The sequence below is a fragment of the Staurois parvus genome, unplaced genomic scaffold (genome assembly GCF_062004578.1).
Source record: "Staurois parvus isolate SC_StPar_1 unplaced genomic scaffold, SC_StPar_1.0 ptg000011l, whole genome shotgun sequence".
In the NCBI taxonomy this organism is placed as follows: Eukaryota; Metazoa; Chordata; class Amphibia; order Anura; family Ranidae; genus Staurois; species Staurois parvus.
Genome location: NW_028317807.1, coordinates 18,761,706 through 18,783,795, shown reverse-complemented (window position 1 = coordinate 18,783,795; position 22,090 = coordinate 18,761,706). Strand labels below are relative to the sequence as shown.

Genomic DNA, 22,090 nt, shown 5'->3' with positions numbered 1-22,090 from the left:
ATCATATAAAAGAAAATGGTTAAGTAATATAGAGTCACACTTGGTAAAGTTGCCATGATCAAGATCCAAATAGGATTGCAATAAAGGTAAGTGATTGTTATTGACCACAAAAGAATTACAAATAGGCAACTGGTCAGAAGTTTTAAAGCAGTTTTGTTGGCAGGTCTGTGACCAAGACCTTATCTTCCCTGTGGCCCAATCTATGTGCAGGTTATTAAGTTTAAGCCAAGGATTACCTAAGATAAGGGGGTAAGCATGAGATGGTATCAAGCAGAAGCTGATTGTCTCCCTATGAAATTCCCCAATGGTCAGAGTAATAGGTACAGTGCACAAGGTGACCAGGCCCATGGACAAAAGAGAGTTATCAACAGCAAAGACTGAAAAGGGTTTGTGCAAAAGGGAATCTGTAGGCGGCGTGCTAGGTCCCAATCAATGAAATTGCTAGCGGCACCAGAATCTATGAAAACTGAGAGGTGATGAGAGAACATGGCAGAACTAAGTTGCAAAGGAACAAATAATTTGTCTGGGGGGGGGGACCTGGCACATACGTCTAGAAAAGCAGACCCCACCCACACTAGACTCTTTGCTTTTCCTGGCTTATTGAGGCAGCTAGTGACAAAATGGCCAAGATCACCACAGTATAAGCAGAGTCCCTGGGATCTTCTTCTAGCCTTTTCCCCAGATTATTAATGAGTAGCACCAATTTGCATGGGCTCCTCCTACTGGAGAGGTTGCGAGGACCCAAGAAGGTCTGATGAAGAAGAAGAGGGCAGCGTATTAGGGGGCAGAGGAACAAATCTCTCAATACACCTTTCCCATAAACGCCTGTCTATACTGATGGCTACTTGCATGGCTTCATTCAACGAGTTTGGTTCAGGGTAGCATACTAAGGAGTCCATGAAGAAGTCTGATAAGCTTAATCTGAACTGACTTCCTGAGTCAGGCGCCTAGCAGTGGAAATCAGAACAGTATTGTTCAGTGGTGCATTTACCCTGACATAATGATCTAAGGTTAGTTTCTGCTGAGTGGGCACAGTCAGAATCATCATAGAGTAAACCCAAAGCCTTGAAAAATTCTTAGACTGACCCTCTGGCTGTGTCTTCTGTGGGGAGACTAAAAGCCCAAGACTGGGGGTCCCCCTGCAGTCATTAAATAATCAGGTTAATCTGTTGTACTTCAAATCCAGAAGAGCATGGTTTAAGCTTAAAGTACAGCATACAACTATCCTTAAAGTTAGAAAGCATATGGGGGTCACCATAAAAACGATCAGGCAGGTTAACCTTGGTCTCTGGCTCCTATGTTACTGCTGGAAGTGTGTTTACATGCACAGACAGTTCTTGGACTTGATGTGTCAGTTTGAAGAGTTCCTCTGCAAATAAACAAGTCTGTGTAGAGTCTTCACAGAAAAATCTTTACACATCTTCACAGAAAAATGTTCTTGTTAAAGGCTTGTGATAATGTCATGCTTACCCAAAACACAGGTGGTCAGGAACTGTAGCTGGCTTCTGTGTTCTTCACCTATACCCCTTTCCCATAAGGCAAGCAGGCCTACAGGTACTCGGTTGCCCCGGACAATTCTATAGTGCCTAGCTACCTTGCTGGGGCAGGCACAAACTGAGTACAGCAAACAGGTACTTTCACTTGGCAGACAGGCAAAGTGGTACACTGTTAGTCCAGGTGCAAGGCATGCAAGGTTCAGAGAATAGTCTATATCCAATACAAGTAGATACAAGATAAGACCACCAGCTTATTAATTTTCCTTACAGAGGTGATAACTACAAGAAATTCCACCTTGAGGGTCAGAGTAGAGATGAGAAAGTCTCTAATGGATTAAAAATGCCATTTATGATACAAAAAGAGAACCAGATTAGGTCTCTGAAACAAGAAAGAAATGGAAGAAACAATACCTTTGATAGTGCTGAGAATCAAATGCTGATTCAGATCTAGCCATTTTCCCACCCACCATTACTATATTTTATATTTTTCATTTGTTTGTACTCTTTACATAGTCATATATTTTTATAATGTTCATTTTTTTTCTTTTTTTTCCTAATAAGGGGGTCTCTGCCCTGGTCAAGCAAACGCAAGAAGGGACAATATGTCTATAGCAAAAACCCTTGCAAGCGATCATGACCATGGACTAAGAGATGTCAAGGATGTACCACTGGCTGTCCCAATATGGGCTTGATATACTAGCCTGCCCTGCTTTCCTTCTCCTGTCAGAAAAGGCCTATAGCACAGCTGGGGATATTTGTGACCGATAAGCTGAATTTTATTAAGCTACGGGGAGAGGTGAGTTTTTAAATTTTTTAAAGGATGCAGTGAGATTTATTGATGGTAAGTTTCCCTCCTTGCCTGTGTTAAAACCCAAGTACCCAATTGGTACTTTTTTCATTATATCCCACTCCATCATATCCCACTCCATCATGCTTGTACAGCACACTTTGATTTAGTCTTAGTTATAGTTCGTTATCCACTATGAACATGGAATCCCTTCTACATGCTGATTCTCTGTTCAAGGCACATTAAAATTTATATAGAACCATTAACAGCACAGTCACGGGGGCTACGGAAGTACAGGGAGAAATGGTCGTTGGATCTCCCCAGTTTAGATTAGATAATGATGTGGGATGATATTTGGGATTACCCATCTCAACAGATGGTCTCAGTTAGAGATAGGCTTTTCCAGTTTAAAATTGTAAATTGCATTTACCTCATGACTCTACATGTGTTAAATATTTCCAACTGACCACTCCACGGTATGTTGGAGGTGCCCCTGCATGAATGCTGATTTCATCCATATACTGTATATATTGAGACTATATCTAATATTTAGATCTTATGCTGGGTCTTGTGGAACCCCAGGCTCCCAGAAAAGCAACATTGCTTGGACTATTGCTTAATTATGCTAGAAAGGTCATCACTCTACTGTGAAAAATATCCTACCTCACCAACCCTTGAGAGATGGAAATAACTTATAAACTCAGTTCTTCACCAATATAAAGCTACCTACAATAGTAGGGGAAGTCCCACTAAATTTGACAACATTTTATTTCTGTGGCTGGAGAAATCTAGCCCCATGATCCTGGCCTTCGGTTGGGCTACTCAAGAGCTTCTGTTGATTATTGGTTGTGGGTTTATATTACTTATTAATATTTTGGGTAATCACCCATCCTATTTAATGGCCTTTTGGGTCTTGAAATTTAAATTTGCCTGGATTTCATCCTTTGAAATAGTGTTGGATAAGACATAGTTTTGACTCAATTTGTATTCTTTCAGCAGGGATCATGAGATTAATTTTTTGTGTACTCTCCTCTTAATTCAAGTTGATTCTTAATCATTATATTACTCCTACTGATGACAAAAACACGGTTTAACTATGTTTATGGAGTGGAGCACAAATAGTTTGTTTGATGTAAGTGAATGTGATCTGCAATTCTTCCTTGTTTTGTACTATATTCTAAAACTTTAATAAACAAAATTTATAAAACATAAAAAAGGATGCAGTAAGTTTCTGTGACAAAAAGACAGCTCTTGAATAAACTGTCAGCAATAGCTGCTTGATGCACTCTGGGCACGGAACTGCAAACACTAGAATATTTCTGCATAATTTCTTCATTTTGGTGAATTGCATTATGGTCAGTGGGGAAGGTGTAATTAAGGTAGTGTTTAAGGATTAGATGTGCATTATATGGCTTTTAATTGGGGTTACAGAGGCTGCTTTCAACTATCCTAGGCCTGTTCTTAGTCCGAAAGATAGACCAGCACTATAAAGTAAAAAAAAGTATAAAAAAGAAAGCATCAGTTCTTGTAAATAAAGATCAAATACAATAAAATATATATAAATAACACTAAATGTTAGCTATCATAACTACCTCCCCAATCCTTATAAGAGCTGGTCATTTTTTTCCCGAACAAATTTTATCTGAACAGAAATTATGAGTTACTGCTTCACCAACATCAGTCAGCTGATCCTCAACTGTGACAATGATATTATTAAATATTTAGACAGTTAAATTTATAGAAAGCTGATATCTTATCAATGTTCTTATTACTGTATTGAGCTTCTGTACATCCAGTGCAATATTCTTTTTTGCACAGTTGTTCATATCTTACATGTATGAAGGGAAGAATTACCTCTTCTTTTAGGGCCTTTATAACTTTTTATAATTCTCTTTTAAAAATAAAAACATACTAAGGTTTCAGATTTATTGTAATATTATAATTATCTATGACAATAGAGGGAAAAAAACGTATGCCATCAATGAGCTCAGTATTTTCAAGATATATGCTAGCATTGATTTTCAGTTTTCATGCATTAGGTAGTAAAAATATAAAATCCTAAATGGCATAGACTGAAGATCACATAAAATGTGAAAGTATTTTCTGAGAAACTACGTAAAGTTCTATTTTCTGCTTAGGCTTTGTTTAAAAAAGTACAACTCACATTGTAAGCATTTCTAAACAATAGTAACTAATACAGAAAGGTCTCACAAACAAAAAAGGACAAAAGTTCTATACATTGTTTTAAGTTGACAGAAAACAGACTTTGCAGAGATCATCATCACTAATTGTTTATAAAGACCCAACCATCTGCTGTGCAACATTAGTTAGACTGCAACAAGGCACACAGCAAAATGGTTAAGGTATGGTATTAGCAATGTTTTAATGCTATACTGTATTACAGAACTTTTAAAAAAAAACTACAGAAAATAATGTGTAATTAATTTTACACATAAATTAAATTTATGAATATATGAATTTATGAAAATATGAATTCACATGTACCTTGCTTTTTCTAGATCATCTTCTATGAGGACAGAAACTTCCAGGGACGCTCCTATGAATGTGACTCGGACTGTTCTGACTTGTCTTCATACTTTAGTCGTTGTAACTCCATCCGAGTGGAAAATGGAAACTGGATCCTGTATGAGTTCCCCAATTACAGAGGACACCAGTACTTCCTAAGGAGAGGGGAATATCCTGATTTCCAGCAATGGATGGGATACAATGATTCTATCAGATCCTGCCGCTTGACTCCACAGGTATGAATAATAATCACGTTTTTAGTAACAGTACTTCACAACTGTATGCTATATGCTATACCACTACCATACAGTGTCCTATAGATATGTTTAGTGTGAAGCCTCAGCTATTGCCCCACCCATATGCTCTCACAGAATTTAGCATAGTACCATATTTTTAAAGGAGTTCTAAGTCTGTTACTGGACATATAATCCCAGTAACAGACTTAGAACCCCTTTACAACTATGGATATCACCTCTCTATTTAACCCCTAAAAATATCAGGATTCTATAAATGTGCAGTAACTACTTGTAGGCATATATGGTGTTTTAATCCCTTCAATCTTGTTTTTCACTAGTGAAGGAGCAATGTAACTGCACATAACAACTGATTCTGTAGGTCTATTTACCACCATTCACCAGCATGGGGAATTTTATTTGTATCTTCACAAAATGTGACTTCCATATTCCAGTCTGTTCAATGACCGTGTCAAAGCATATATTACCAGCACACTTGGTAATATATGCATTGACTTGTGATGACACTGGTTCCGAGCTGATAGTTGCTACATCACCCACCTGCTTAAAGCCTTTAACAGTAATGGAAACATGCTTCTTGATCTGTTTAATGAACAGGGACATGTTTGTTAGCATCATAGTATGTTCATTTCAAATTACAACTACTACACTACAAATTATTACACTTTTTTTCTTATCTTTTTGATGCTTAAAGTTTTAATATACTGTATGTTAACTCCTTTACATAGATCTGATTTTTTGTAAAATTTAATTAAATTCCTCATCAATTCAATTTAATGTACTTTTTTTAAATAAAGCATCGTGGACCATTCACAATCAGAATCTATGAGAAAGAAGACTTTAGAGGTCATATGATGGAGTTCACTGAAGACTGTCCTCATGTCTATGAAAGATTTAATTACCATGACATCCATTCTGCCCATGTACAAAATGGATACTGGGTGTTCTATGAGGAGCCCAACTATAGAGGACATCAGTATTACCTACGACCTGGAGAGTACAGGAGATACACTGACTGGGGAGCTACTAACCCCAGAATTGGATCTTTCAGATGTGTCCAGCACAGTTATTAAAGATTATGTAGACATAATATGTATTTTCAGTACTTGCAATAAATTATTAATCCATATCTGTTTATTTAAATAATTTGCCTATTACATAAAATCAGTAAATAAAGGCAAGTATGTTGTTATAATTCAAATTATCAAATGCAGTTCTGTTTATTGTTATTATATCATTATATGGTTGATCTGCAGAAATGTCAGTGGCAGTAATACACACATACTTTTGGGATATTTGTGGAAGTTTGAGTGTAAAGGTCTCAGGTTTCAGTGGTTGTTGTCCATCATTTTACCCCTACACAGTGTATCTATGGTTCAAATCTAAAAGCATATCCTGTATTAATTTCCATATTGTATTTCAATTATTTCTTGCCTACTCCTATTAATCTGAATGATCTTGAAGTTTGTAAACTTATTTTGTGAACATGTTCACTATGCCCTGTGAGTAGGAACTGCTGTATCATATATTTTATAAAGGAGCTCTATTGTATTCATCACCCACAATTTGTGTAGGGTGCTATAGTGAATTGGTGGATGGCACTATCATACAATCATAGGAAGCTATGGATCCTCACATGCACATATTGGTAAAGAAACAGGCTAATATTTCTTTCTGCTATTTTCACCTGGTGATCTGGCCACCAAATCTGTGGTTTTTCAGAAGCTCAGGGTCTTCAGCAGAATGTACCAGTTTACATGGATGAGACAGACCATTTAACACTGACAGGAGTGATTAAAATTATCATATTTTATTTATTCATGCAAAACCTTTATACCAAAAGGAAAAAAACTGCTGTAACTGTGAAGTGTGAGCTGGAGTTTGGCTTCAATTTGTTTACTATATTCAAGTCTATCCCTCTAGACTGATAAGTCTGCTCTCTGCTGTGTCCCCCATGCTCCTTTATCCAGAGTGCAGGCACTCTAATACAGGAGGTGTGTTACTAGCCAGATCACCAGAAAAACAGAAGGAAGAAAGTCATAGAAAAGAAAATTGATGCAGCCACCACATTTAGTGATTGATAAGCTGTAATATAATACATTTTTGGTTTGGGGTTTAATAACATTTTAAAGCAACCTGACTAGTAAAAATGTTTTTTTAAATAAAATGTTCCAGTATTTAACCCATTATTAACCCTTAGTTTTCTCTAGATAGAAATATCGAAAGCGAGCAAAGTCACAGCAGAAAAACACAAAGTGGTGCATCGAGTCTGCCCATTGTTTTTTGGTTTTGCTCTTTACCTACTTCAGTCCCCATGACATACTGGTACGTAGTGGGGGTTTAAGTGCAGCTTCAGGCATCATCACGGTATCTTTGTTTACAGCCGGCGATCACATGAGAAAATATATATTATAGTAAGACTTGTACTTTGATGATAATCCTGATATTGATTTCAAATCACTATGTAATCTTTCCATCATTTACATTTCTTTCAGACTTAAATCAGTATTCTATCCTGCACATGCCAAAGAAACCCTTTATGTTATGTATTCTGAACTCACTCAAATGTAAGATAAGCATAACACTGGTAATAAAATATAGTAATCTCAACAACAAGAGAAAGGCACTCAAAAATCTTATGAAAAATAATGATATCATTTTAAAAGGAGTAGACAAAGGAGGAGGTATTGTTATCCAAAATAGGACAGACTACATAAAAGAAGCCTCCTGATTTTTGTAATATTATTATTATACAGTATTTATATAGCGCTAAAAGGTTTGCTCAGCGCTGTACATTATAGTGGGGGACAGAACATAAGACAATACAGTAACAAAACAAAACACGAGGGGGTCAAGGGCCCTGCTCTTTTGAGCTTACAATCTACAGCCACATACAATGTAATATAACTTCCTGTTGACCCTCTACCTGAAAAGAAAAAAATAACTCAAACTACTTGTTAATAAAGCCCTTGAAGACAAAATTATTACAGAAAGGAATGGGTTTTTCTCTTCAAAGAACATTACCCTATATATCTATCAGCTGCCCATAATCCATAATAACTCAGATAACCCTCCTAGAAGACCCATTATTTTAAGCATAGACAATTCATTACATTAGTGCTTTCATGCATTTACTGGATATATTTTAACTTTAACGTACCACCTAACTCATTGTTCTAATCTTAATTTTAAAAAAGCACAATTAATTTTAGATTGCAGGAATTTCACACTTGAATACATCTGGGTTTTTTTCTGGATCAATTCTGTCTTCAGTTAGTTGAGCAAATCTTACGATGGGAAATTGGAAGACACATATCTAGTCCAACAATACTTTTGAAACCAAGATCATTTACAACAGCTATACAGGTGACGTCTTAATCCTATGGGACAGCCCTACAGAGTCCACATCTCCAATTGTACAATACTGTAATTATAATACAATCAGCCTTAACCTTCACATATCAATCATCCTACACGTATAGTTTTTCTTGATCTTGAGCTCACCCTTGACAATAGCACTATCATTTCCAGAAAGCACCTCAAACTCACAGGAGGCAAGTCATATCTACATTTTAAATGCTGCCATCATCCCAAGTGGAAATTCAATGTAAAATGCAATTCTGTAGGTTAAGAAAGAACTGTACATATAAGGCAGATTATAGTATACAAAGAAAAACTCTCAAGGGAAAATTTTCTGAAAAAGGAGATAAGGAAAAGGACTACCAGACTTATTTAGAGCCCGTGCCCAGAAATACTGTTAAAAGATGCAATGAGATCAACTATTATGCAACATTCATTATTCAATTCAGATTATCATTCTATCCAAAACATTATCAATACATAGTTAGATCCAGTTTTTCTACCCAGGCCAAACATTGTCTTCTTCAAGGCCTCGAATATCAGGAATAAATTTGTTCCCAGTAAAATACAAACTAATATGCAGAAAAGATTGCCATTTTTCCAATAAATTAGTAGATCCCTTCCACTGTAGGTGCAAATGCTTAACATGTAAATACATCAAACAGAGTGGTAACAATTTCTCTGATAACAATGTGAAACAGTATAAGATCAAAGAATTTAAATTGTCTTAGCAAATATGTTGTTTATTGTTTAACCTACCCATGTGGCCTTCAGTATATCAGCCGCAGCTATAGAACACTATTACCCATGTATTACAACATAGAAGACTAATTAAAAGTGGGAGACTTGACCACATTGTGCCCCATCATTTTGCTAAAAAGCATAACAAACCCATTAAAGAACTGTTTGCTATGTTATCTATCTATCCTCATTTTTTCTTATAGTCACCAAGAAACCTACTTGATGTACACATACAACTCTGATGAGTTCAAACAAAGATCTAGAAATAGGTACAAGCCTCAAACTTATGTTGTTAGACCAGTTTACATTTTCCACTCAATATGATCATAATTGTTATTTATTCTTAAAGTATATGAAAACCTTCAATATGCTAAAGCTCAATAAAATGTGTCCTCTAGATCCCAAGTAAAAAAAAAAAGGAAAATGATCGAACATCCAAACAAGACTTGGGGGAACCGTCGGTATAAACACAAGGCAAAAAGAAATGGTAATAAAAACCAAACTATGGCTCAACCTCAATGTGTCAAAAGATATATCCCTTGTATCCTTAAGATGACCAGTGTATATACCCAGTAGACCATTTCATATGTACAATTATGTAAAATGAAATAATCCTTTATTCAAATAATCTAGAGTATACAAAAACCTACTACCTAACCTATAAAACCAGAATTGGTCAATTATTAAAAAACCAACAACAGCTGCAGAAAATAATTCAATACGCTTCACCCCCAAACAATGACAAGGTATATATGGATAGAATATTGTTTAGGTTTAAATACTCCAGTCAGGGGCAATGTCCATTGAGTGGTACCCATTCCAGAACATTTTTCGGGGGATTAGAGTAAATTCCGGGCCTTCAAGAATGCCTGCAGCTTATATTTTGTATTACAACCAAGCACATTTTCATTTTAATCCATAAAAGTGGGATATGTGATCTCATTGCTGCTTGGAGAATGGCAGTCATGGGCACACCAGCTACTAGAACAATGTAGCTGAACACTCTGACCACATTCTTTGACTCCATGGCCCAGTTGTAAGATGATTTTCAGTGTATTGCCACAGCTGAGTCTACCCTTCATGCACTACAGCAAGGTTAAATGCCAGTAGAGGACTATGCCTGTGAATTCCGCCAGTGGAGTGCTGACTCTGGGTGGAATGATGCTGCTTTAAGCTAATATTATTACATCGAGTTTATATAGCGCCAAAGGGTTTACTCAGCGCTGTACAATAGATCAATTCCACCTCAGACTTTCAGAATCTCTCAAGGATAAACTGGCCAAAGGAGAATTACCTAGTTCTCTTAAAAGTTTGATGCTACTAGACATCCATCTAGATCGAAGATTACATGAATGTGGATTGGAAAGGTCCGCCAGTCTATATCTCACTCGAATGCAGCCGAACGTTTTTACAACTACATGTTGCTCGTCTAACCCCTCACCTGTTACATCCAAACTTGAACCTATGCAAATTAGGCTTCTGCGCTCTCCATTGCCGCCGACAGTCAAATCTCTGCCTCTACTGTGGAAGTACAAGTCACTACATACAGAATTGTCCTGTGAGGCCAGACAAGTCTTATTCCTCCTCTCTGGTGGTTGGATGTAGTGTTATGAACGGTCCCGCTCATGTAGCCTTGTCTGTCTCTCTACAGACACCTGAAAAGACGATCCTGGTCCAAGCCGTCATTAATTCTGGGGCCTGCAGTTGCTTTATGGATATTAATTTTGCTAAAATGCACAACGTTCCTCTGAAAACTAATAAACAGAGACTCGCTGCACATTTAGCTGATGGAACTGGAGTATAGTTGGGGCCTGTAACCCTAGGAACTGATCTGCTCCTCATCTCTATTAATGATACACCAGGAGTTTCTTTGTTTTCGACATCATTCCATCTCCTCTGCTTCCAATTATCTTTAGGGTTCCTTGGCTCCAAGCTCACAACCCTCACACAGATTGGGACACAGGCAAGGTAACATTCTCATTGGCCTATTGTCAGCAGTCTTGTCATCTGCCCTGTAATAGAAGCTATCCCACTGTTGGGCCTCCATGTTGACTCAGACTCTGCTCAGTCCATCCCAACTCAATACCACCATTTCCTGGATGTATGTGATAAAAAAAGACTGTCATTTTACCACTTCATCGACCATATGATTGCACCATCAAACTCTTGTCGGGAGCCAAAATACTGTTTTGGGTGAATTTTTCCTCTATCTGAGCTGGAATTAGAAGCTCTTCGCCAGTATATCTCCAAGATCTTGGAGAAAAGATTCATTCATCCTTCCACATTGCCTGCTGGAGCAGGTATATTTTTCATTGAAAAAAAAGCTCATATGCTATGCCCCTATATGGACTACAGAGACCTAAATAAAATTACTGTCATAAACAGATATCTAATCCCACTGGTGCCTGAGATGTTACAGACATTCAGAACAGCCAAGATCTATACCAAACTAGAGCTACAAGGGGCCTACAATCTGGTCTGCATCAGAGGAGGGGGCGAATGGAAGACAGTGTTAGGACTCCGTTTTGGGTATTTCAGGTATCTAGTGATACCATTTGGGTTATGCAATGCTCCAGCAACTTTTAAGACTTTGTAAACAATATTTTCCGGGACTTTCTTGATTTGTTTATGATTGTGTATTTGGATAACATCCTGATCATTGGAACTTCATCGCATTCATGTGAAAAAAGTACTGTTCAGGCTAAGAGAACACAAACTCTACACCAAAGCAGAGAAATGTGAATTCAAGAGACAGGAAATCTCATTTCTGGGATTCATAATCTCAAATGAGGGCATCGCCATTGACCCCTAAAATGATAATGCCATACTTGATTGGCCTATACCAGTTGACAAGAAAGGAGTACAAAGGTTCATGAGCTTTGCCAACTTCTACAGAAAATGTATTAAAGACTTTTCTGCCATTACCCTTCCCATTACAGAACTTTATAAGAAACATACTCGCTTCCAATGGTCACCAGAGGTGCAATATGCATTTGACAAATGGAAGCTTCTGTTTACATCTGCACCCATACTTTGGCATACTGATCCTGCCTTACCATATGTTCTGGAAGTAGATGCCTGTGAAAATGTGGTTGGAGTCATTCTGTCACAGTGACAAGGTCCCAAATCTTTAATTCATCCTTTGGCTTTCTTTTCCAAGGAAATTGCTCCAGCTTAGAGGAACTATAATGTGGGAGACTGAGAGCTGCTGGCAATTAAATCTGCCCTTGAGGAATGGTGGTATTTACTGGAAGGTGCATCCCATCTGATCCTAATCTTCATGGATCACAAAAATCTGGAATATCTTGAGTCAGCCAAGAGACTACGCCCCCCGTCAAGCAAGATGGGCACTATTCTTTTCAAGATTCATGTTCCATATCACGTTTCGCCCAGGGTCAAAGAATGTCAAAGACAGACACACTATCCCGCATGTTCCCATCTGACACCAGCTTTGCAAACAGATGTTTCTGCAAACAGATGTTATAACTTGCATCAAGCAAGTATCTGGGTAAGTATCTGGGCAAGAGTCACTTCCTCCAGGGGTGACACTAGAGGAAAAGGATGGGCTAATCCTATTCCAGGACAAAATGTTTGTAGCAGAGAGCCAGAGACACCTGGTTCTCAAGACCTTTCATGTCCACCCCTTGGCAGGGCATTTCAGAGTAAAAAAAATGATCGATCTAGTTCAGCATTCCTTTTAGTGGCCTAAACTAAGGAAGGACCATAAATTTACTTGCACACACCAATTCTTTATTCTCATGTTTGTGACAGCACCAGTGTATACTCAGAATATAGCCATGCACAGATACCCATATCTATGGGTGGATGTATACAGAATCTGATTACCTGATGGGAAGAAAATGCTGGAATTGACAGACTCAGGTGCCCATGTGTGCAAGAGACCTATAGGGAAAGAGCTATGACTGAAATAAAAAGATAGAGATGAGATCCAGTGGTTAATAGGGGTTTGGGGGATATATAAGTAATTTATTGTATATGTCGTGAGCACAGGTTCACTTTAAAACAATGGTCACATGGCTCCCTAAGACCAACAATGTTTTATTTTGCCAAAGACCACTCAGCCTCTAATGCACGGGTGTTAACTGGTGGCCCTCCAGCTGTTGCCAAACTACAAGTCCCATGAGGCATTGCAAGATTGACAGTTACAAGCATGACTCTCAAAGGCAGAGGAATGATGGGACTTGTAGTTTTGCAACACCTAAAGGGCTGCCAGTTGGACACCCCTGCTCTAATGCTTTATAAAAAGAATATTAAACTGAGTAGACTGCATTTCACAGATTGTGTATATTGTGTTTAGGTCATAAAAGGGTTTGACATTTAGGAACAATGTGTTTTGCATGTTGTTTTTTCCTTGAAAAAATAGCCCAACGAAACTCCATTCTGAATAATTAAGTAACTCATAGTGCATTTTTATTCTGCAGTGTGGTCAGAGGTTTACTGGTGATAACAAAAATATCTGTAAGTATGTGTGCTAATTGTGCTACTAATGCCTAATGATTTTAAAAGCCTAATTCCAGTTTCATCAATAAAAATTAAATGAAATCTCCCTGACAGCTGTGTAAAATAAAAAAGCAGCTCTGACTGCCATACTCACCCAATCTCTGATGTTGTCCTCTGCAGACTCATCCAGTCACTGATCCACTGATGTTTGTCTTTTGGGGTGTACAGCAGCACTTAAACTGGGGAAGGGAGGGGAAACACTAGGAGCCAATCAGCCTCTGCTACATGCACATGTGTTAACAAGGAACATGCTGACAGGAGTGATGGCTTATCAGTATTTTGCTGTTCATTCATTGTCCAAGCATAGGCTGAGGCTGATATAAAAAAAGATCCAGGTCCCTACACTAGCTGCATTTAACATATTTCATTATGCTAATGAATAAATTAATAAATACATAACCATGTTTTGGTGTATTTCATCCTTCTTGATTTCAGCATTTACTTCTGTTTTCAAACACAAGCTAATCATATATAATAGTGATATTTACTGTATGTTTTTTTTAACTATAGTTGATAGTCTATTTGGTTAAAATTTAGAAATCAACATGCCAGTGTATACTATTATTGCAAAGTAAAATTACATAAAGGAACAGTATATAGTAGTGTTTTTTTTTATTTCTTTCAAATTAAAAGAAAAGCCAAAGCTTCACCAGTTACACAATAAGCTTTCAGAAAATGTGCATAAACAAACTAAACAAGGCGAGAATGATCTCGCCAGCTAGAAAAACAAAAGATCTATACATTATCCATAGCTGACAGAAAAGGTCATGGTTCTTTTAAGTGCATTTTGCATAGACACCAACAAAAAACAGTCTATATAAAGTCCATAATTTGTATTTTTAGCACTAATCTGCTACAGTCTACCAGCAGTCACAATGGTGAAGGTAAAATCCAACATGCATTGATAACTGTGTATCCACATATAACGTTTAAACATGATATTTTTCTAATGTTTACAATTAATTTTTAATGATACAACATATTTAAAAAAGCTGAAATGTGTCCTTTAAAAAAATCAGATACGTTTTTAATGATCATTTGCAGATCACCTTCTACGAGGACAGGAACTTCCGCGGTCACTCCTATGAGTGTAACTCTGACTGTTCTGATTTGTCGCCGTACTTCAGTCGATGTAACTCCATTCGAGTTGAGAATGGAAACTGGATCCTGTATGAACAACCAAACTACAAAGGACATCAGTATCTTGTTAGGAGAGGAGAATACCCTGATTTCAAGCAATGGATGGGTTTCAACGACTCTATCAGGTCTTGCCGCCTTTCTCCACAAGTGAGAAACAATTATAATTTATAAAATAGCTAACCCAAAAGCACAGTTATTTTCTACAATACGTAGAAGTAGTAGATCATGTAAAGTGTATCTGTAAGCAACTTCTAAGGAATAGAGTGGGGGGGGGATTAGAAACTCTGCAGTTTTTTTTGTTGTATGCAGACACATTTTGGTGATTTCTGATACTTCCAGTTCTGTTGACAATGTTATGATTGGGAAAGGTAGTAAGGTGAGATCTCTCTAGAATTATTATTATTATTATACAGTATTTATAAAGCGGCAATAGTTCGCTCAGCGCTGTTCATTACAAAGGGGGACAGAACATGTGACAGAACAATACCAATACAATGTGATACACGAGGGGTTCGAGGGCCCTGCTCTTTCAAGCTTACAATCTAGGAGGGAGGGGATGGTGGTACAGGAGGAGATAGCTGTGGGGGATGGAGTGGTAGGAAGAGTGAAGAAGGTCGGCAAGTTAGCAGGGGGTGGGGTAGGCTTCCCTGAAGAGATGGGTTTTCAGGGTACGCCTAAATGAGAGGAGAGTAGGTGATAATCTGATGGGTTGGGGCACGGAGTTCCAGAGGATGGGTGACACCCTGGAGAAGTCCTGGAGGCGGGCATGGGAGGAGGAGACCAGGGAACTAGAGAGAAGGAGGTCTTGTGAGGAGCGGAGTGTGCGTGTTGGGTGGTACTTGGATATTAGGTCGGTGATGTAGTTCGGGGCAGTATGGTGGACAGCTTTGTACGTCAGCGTTAGGATTTTGAATTTGATCCGTTGCGCAATCGGAAGCCAGTGGAGGGATTGGCAGAGGGGGGTGGCGGAGACAGAGCGGTTGGAAAGGTGAATGAGTCTGGCAGCCGTATTCAGGATCGACTGAAGCGGGGATAGCCAGCGGCGAGGCAGGCCAGTGAGGAGGGAGTTGCAGTAGTCGAGTCGTGATATGATGAGGGAGTGGATGAGCTGTTTAGTGGTTTCTGGGGTTAGGAACGTGCGGATTTTGGCGATGTTGCGGAGGTGGAGTCTGCACGAGTTTGTTAAAGATTGGACTTGGGGCTGGAAGGATAGGTTGGAGTCCAGAATGACACCCAGTACTCTGGCCTGCAGGGCGGGTTTGATGGTAGCGCTGTTGGATGTGACGGAGAAATCAATGGGGGGTGGTGTCCGGGCTGGGGGGAAGACAAGAAACTCGGTTTTGGAGAGGTTCAATTTAAGGAAGTGGAGTGACATCCAGTCTGATATGTCGCTCAGTAGGTGTGTGATTCGGGCTGAGACCAAGGGGGTGAGGTGGGGGGTTGAGAGATAGATTTGTGTGTCATCGGCATAGAGGTGGTAGTTGAAGCCGTGAGAGTGTATGAGTTGGCCAAGGGAGGAGGTATAGATGGAGAAGAGAAGGGGCCCAAGGACAGAGCCTTGAGGGACCCCAACAGAGAGGGGGAGTGAGGGGGAGGTGGTAGCATTATAGGTAACGCTGAAGGAGCGTTGTGACAGGTAGGATGAGAGCCAGGAGAGAGCAGAATCTCTGAGGCCGAGAGAGTGTAGTTTTTTGAGGAGGAGGGGGTGGTCGACTGTGTCGAAGGCCGCAGAGAGGTCAAGGAGTAGGAGCACTGAATAGTGGCCATTAGTTTTGGCGGTTAGCAGGTCATTGGAGAGTTTGAGTAAGGCAGTTTCGGTGGAGTGTAGGGGACGGAAGCCGGACTGTAGGGGATCGAGGAGGTTGTTGTCGTTGAGGTGAGAGCATAGGCGGGTGTAGACTAGGCGCTCGAGGAGTTTAGATGTAAATGGGAGCAGGGAGATGGGTCTGAGGTTGTTCGGGTCATTGGGGTCCAGGGAGGGCTTTTTAAGTATGGGGGTGATGTGTGCATGTTTCAGAGGGGAGGGGAAAGTGCCTGAGGAGAGGGAGAGATTGAAGATGTGGGTGAGGGAGCGTAGGATGGAGGAGGAGGAAGGTCGTAGGAGTTGTGAGGGGATAGGGTCGAGGGGGCAGGTGGTGAGGTGGGCATCAGAGAGGATCTTGGAGACTTCCTCGATGGTAGTAAGGTCAAAGGTGCGGAGTGTGGGGGGAGCTTCAGTATGAGGAATGTAGGGTGGGGTGGAAGAGGAGGTCAGAGCAGTGGTGGGGCCGTGGGAGAGGGGTGATGAGGGGGTAGCTGAGTGAGGGTGAAGGGGGTTGGAGAGAGTTTGAGCAGTGACGAAGTCCCTGCGGGTTATGTCGAGGGGGAGGGGGGATAAGGGGGTAGCTGTGTGAGAGGGGACGGTCTGAGAGGGTGTGTGAGTTGCGGCAATGTCCTTGCGAATTGTGTCAATCTTGTTTTTGAAGTGATTGGCAATCTCAAGGGCAGTGAGTGAGGTGCTGGGTGGAGGTGGGGGTGGAGAGAGTAGAGAGTTGAAGGCAGAGAAGAGTCGGCGAGGATTGGAGGAGAGGGCCTTGATGAGGGTCAAGAAGTAGGCCTGTTTGGCAGCATGGAGGGAGGAGGTGTAGGTGCGGAAGGCAGATTTGTAGCGGGTGAAGGCTTGTTGGGATTTGGTTTTGCGCCATAGTCGCTCCAGGGCACGACTTTGTCGTTTGAGGGTTTTGGTGTGACCAGTCTGCCAGGGCTGGAGCGGTCGGGGTCTGATGTTGCGTGTGGTTAAAGGCGCTAGTGAGTCAAGGGCTGTTGAGAGCGCATTGTTGTAGGCGGTCAAAGCCAAGTCAGGGCAGGACAGGGGGAGGATGCGGTCGTGGAGTTGATCAGCTGCAGAGTGGAGGGAGGCAGGGTTAAGGTTGCGGAGGTTACGGCTGGTAGTAGTGTGACATTTGGAGGGGTAGGTGTTGGAGGATGAGGAGATAGAGAAGGTAATAAGGTTGTGGTCAGAGAGAGGGAAGGGGGTGTTAGTGAGGTTGTGGGGAGCGCAGCGGTTGGAGAAGACAAGGTCCAGGATATTTCCGTCGGAGTGGGTGGTGGATTGTATGCACTGTGCAAGTGCAAAGGAGGAGGTTAGGTGGAGGAGACGGGCTGTGTCTGGGTTGTCGAGGTTGACAGGGATGTTGAAATCCCTAAGGATGATGGTGGGTAGCTCAGAGGAGAGGAAGAAGGGTAGCCAGGAGGAGAAGTCATCCAGGAAGCGGGGTATGGATCCAGGAGGCCGGTATATCACAGCAATCTTCAGGGGGGTTGGGGAGAATAGTCGGACGCAGTGGGCCTCGAAGGAGGAGAAGGATAGGGAGGGGGGGTTTGGGAGGACTCGGAAGGTGTTCTGCGGTGACAGGAGCAGACCAACCCCACCACCTTTGCGACCGTTAAGCCTGGGTGAGTGGGTCCAGGTGAGACCTCCGTAGGAGAGTGCAGCAGGGGAGGTAGAGTCAGTGGGCTGGATCCAGGTTTCCATGATCGCTAGGAGGTTGAGGGAGCGGGAAATGCAGTGACATTAATAATACTTCTTATTAATAGTGTGAGGGAATGATATAACCTCTGTTAGTTGTTTATTTTCATTTCTGTTCTCACTGGAGAATTTCTTCATTTTCTGTCAAAGTAAAAACTTTGTCATTAAGACCTATTCTCTCAAACAAAAAATACGCAAAAAATTGGCAACAATCATGACTGCTGCCTAAAAACTCAAAAACTTCAAAAACATTTTGGCTTGAGAGATATTTTTTTAACCATAATACTAAATTACACATAATGAATACTTTGTATCTTTCAAACTGGGCTGAGCAACAGCTTATAAATATCCTATTGCTAAGTTATAGGTTTACCCCATGCTCTCTGCTATGCAGTGTAGATAAGAATAATATAATTATATGATGATGATATGACTTTTAGGTTTGTTTTTGTTGTGTAAGCTCCATGTCTTTACTTGTATGCAGGGGCGGACTGACAACTCATGGGGCCCCTGGGCAATAGGGGATCATGGGGCCCCTGTGTCCTTGCCCAAATTCAAAAAAGCCTATGAAAAAGGTACCAGGGGCATCTCATGGGGCCCTCTACTGACCCCGGGCCCTCGGGCAGTGCCCGAGTTTCCAAATGGTCAGTCCGCCCCTGCTTGTTTGCATATCCTAACAGGGGCCCAGTTGTATCTTATACAATTACCCACTGAAGGAATACTGTACCCTAGCAACATAGAAAATGAACCGAACTCCAAGTCTAATTTAGCCTTTTTCCCAGATAATATTCTGGTTTTAATACAACATATCACCAACCTGGAACAAATTTGCCAATAAGTAGTTTTGACTTTATTTGCAACTCAGTGTACTAAAGACACTGGTTCAGCATGTTAGCGGGTGATGGCCAGCCTATTCAAAAGCAGCTAGAGCACCCCTAAAAAAAAGACTAACCTTGCATATCACCCTTTGCTCTGTATACTTCACTCTCACTCTCTCCCTCGATGCGTGGGTGGTGACCGGATCCTCTGCCCAACTTCCAGGTTGTGCGGATGTACCAGCTCCCTCCCACGGGTATCAGGACACTGGCCCACTTCTCCCAGGGCTCGACATCCACATGGCATCACTGTAACTTTACTCAGTCACTTCCTTTCCTGCATTATCTGAAGAACTCACACAGAATGCGCATGCAGATAAACTTCTTCTTTACTGAAGTTTTGCAATGTATAACAGTCAATCAGGTCTTAGGCCAAACACAGTTCAAATGAAATGATTCTCTCCAAAAACAGTCATTAGTCTTATCTGGAAGGTGAGGTATCCCTTGTGCCCATTTCCAGAGGAATCCCTCCAGGGGGAAGGAAAGGATTGTGACGGGAGTCCCTTTGGGTGGGGGCCCATGGAACACAGTCCCCTTTAGAGAGGTGGGAAGACCCTTGTCTCAGCTCCCCATATCCCTTGTATGTGTAAGTCACCCTGTGCCTGTTAGGGGTGCAAGGTGAAATGTCCTAATATTGTGTAGACATGTATAGGTGGGGGTTGTTCATTGTTTAATGCCATGTGGTTGTCCCATTGTTCTATTGTATGTCTTGCTTGGGAGCAAACTATTATTTGATGTATGTGTTTGTGTATTGGCTTGGTGGGGGGCGTCTGCTGTGTGTTTCTTGTTACTAAATGTATTTCCCCACCCTGGGTATATATCTTGTATCTATGTTAAAATAAAACAGCCTATTTTCTGGTTTCCTTCAAGTCTGGTGCTGTCTCCTCTTGTATGGTCAGCGGTGGTGTCCGTGGATCTGTGTTCGGACAGGGAAGCGGAATTACCCTAGTGCAGCCATGGTCCGGTTCCATTACAAGGATAAAGTCTCTGCTTCTAGATGCTGCTCCCTTTCATGGCTCTCCTTCCCATGGCCAGCAACCTACTCCCTCTCAGCTAACTCCTTCAACGCTATATAAGAGATCCTGCCAAGAAGAAAGTGAACTCACTTCCTTCTTGGAAGGATTTAAAAGAGTAATGAACTTTACCCTGCCTACGAGCAGAACACAGAGGCAGCTAGTTCATTGGTGGTAGCCCCCATGTACCTCTTATAACAGGTCTACTTTATTATGGATGTAGGCTACTAAGCTTGAGCTGCTTGCCTAGTACTATGATGGAAAAATATAAACAGGTGCTGTATAGGGGATAATATACAGGGACTCAAAGTGTAAGAATGTTATAACACACACACACATACACACACACACACACACACACACACATATATATATATATTGTATCCTAAACTTAGGGGAAATTGAATTTCACAGTATGATATAATACATATTTTAAGTTATGTTTCACAGCTACCCAAAATACTTCCCTAATTATACATACTTTGTTTCTCTAAAGCACCGTGGACCATTCCAACTAAGGATCTATGAGAGGGAAGACTTTGAAGGGCAGATGATGGAGTTCACTGAGGACTGTCCTCATGTCTTTGAGCAGTTCCGGTTCCATGAAATCCACTCATGTAATGTGCTTGATGGGCATTGGATGTTTTATGAAGAGCCCAGCTACAGAGGACGTCAGTTTTATCTGAAACCTGGAGAGTACAGGAGATACACTGAGTGGGGGGCCATGTACCCCAGAATTGGTTCATTCAGAAGAGTACAATATTAGCAATACAGAGCTTATATATGATCATGGTGCCTTTCTGATAATAAAAAGTATATGCTTACTTTTGTTTTTGTTCTTTAAATGCACACTAACACACCTAATTCATATTGCTTATTGGATGAAGTTGACAGTGAAAGAAAGTATAAATGTATCATTAGGGCACATTTCCATCAAATTGTAAGCAAAATATTTATTTTAAAGTAATTTATAAATTATTTTGAAATTGCCAGTAGATAAATATTTTATTCTAAATAACAAGAAAATACATGTAGTCATTGTTTAATTCTGTAGTAAAACATTAGTTGCTGTTTCATGAACAACCTTTATTAAAGTGGGGAGGAGGATTGGAGTTAAAACTGGACAAGAGGCAAAAACTGAACAGGTAAGCATTCTACTAAAAACTTCCAGCATTAGTCATTCACATGGCCATGGTTTTTTTTCATGTCCAGAACAAAAGGAAATTCCTGTGTAGTCTAAACTTTTACTGATTCATTGACTAAATCCTCTTCTCTGTTCTCTGCATAAAGGGAAAAAAATACAACTGTCAGTAAGCAGAGATGAACAATGAACTGTAAACATGTAGTTAAAAAAAATGACAAAAGACAACAAAAATCTATACATTTTCAACACAGGCAAAAGCATGGTTATTTCACGCTTAATGTATGCACATGTGTGGTTTTCTTTAATTAAAACTGATGCCATAAGTACTAACTAGTACTAGCTACCAGCTGACCTATACTAAACTCCAATTTATGATGATTTCTTGGCATATTAAAATTCCTTCTTACTCCTCCCTCCCACTCAGCTCATACCCATTCCCAAATTAAAAAAACAAACCTTTTTTTTTACTCACTTGAGTCCGTCATGGAGTGACATTGAGCCTCTTTTTTCCTAGTTTAGAAACCTGTGATCTACCACTGAGGTTCTGGCCTGCTGTCTATCAGTTTTGTTGCTGCCCCATTCTATGACACCATCACACTGCTAGAGTCTTGTCCAGCCTGTGAGGGCCTCACCACTGGACAGCACCACTGAACAGCTAATGGAAAGTGTCCCCCTTTTGAGTGTAATTATTGGATATAAACCCACTATTTCTGATGTTGCTGGTT

The 22,090-nt window shown here is 40.4% G+C and overlaps 2 protein-coding genes across 2 annotated transcripts; both read left to right on the top strand.

Moving 5' to 3' along the window:
- The first annotated feature begins 4,591 nt into the window (after window positions 1-4,591).
- On the top strand, window positions 4,592-6,264 carry LOC149473805 (gamma-crystallin-3-like). Its single transcript, XM_089671344.1, has 3 exons — window positions 4,592-4,646; window positions 4,803-5,045; window positions 5,861-6,264. The coding sequence occupies exons 1-3, from the start codon at window positions 4,638-4,640 to the stop codon at window positions 6,134-6,136; spliced, it is 528 nt and encodes a 175-aa protein (XP_089527470.1). The 5' UTR covers window positions 4,592-4,637; the 3' UTR covers window positions 6,137-6,264.
- Window positions 6,265-14,522: 8,258 nt separating this feature from the next.
- On the top strand, window positions 14,523-21,045 carry LOC149473804 (gamma-crystallin-3-like). Its single transcript, XM_089671340.1, has 3 exons — window positions 14,523-14,569; window positions 14,730-14,972; window positions 20,718-21,045. The coding sequence occupies exons 1-3, from the start codon at window positions 14,561-14,563 to the stop codon at window positions 20,985-20,987; spliced, it is 522 nt and encodes a 173-aa protein (XP_089527466.1). The 5' UTR covers window positions 14,523-14,560; the 3' UTR covers window positions 20,988-21,045.
- The last annotated feature ends 1,045 nt before the right edge of the window (window positions 21,046-22,090 follow it).

Bases quoted from the DNA above. Each gene is read 5' to 3' on its own strand.
- LOC149473804 (XM_089671340.1), top strand. The intron at 14,973-20,717 runs GTGAGAAACAAT...GTTTCTCTAAAG, and splicing joins CTTGCCGCCTTTCTCCACAA to CACCGTGGACCATTCCAACT.
- LOC149473805 (XM_089671344.1), top strand. The intron at 5,046-5,860 runs GTATGAATAATA...TTTTAAATAAAG, and splicing joins CCTGCCGCTTGACTCCACAG to CATCGTGGACCATTCACAAT.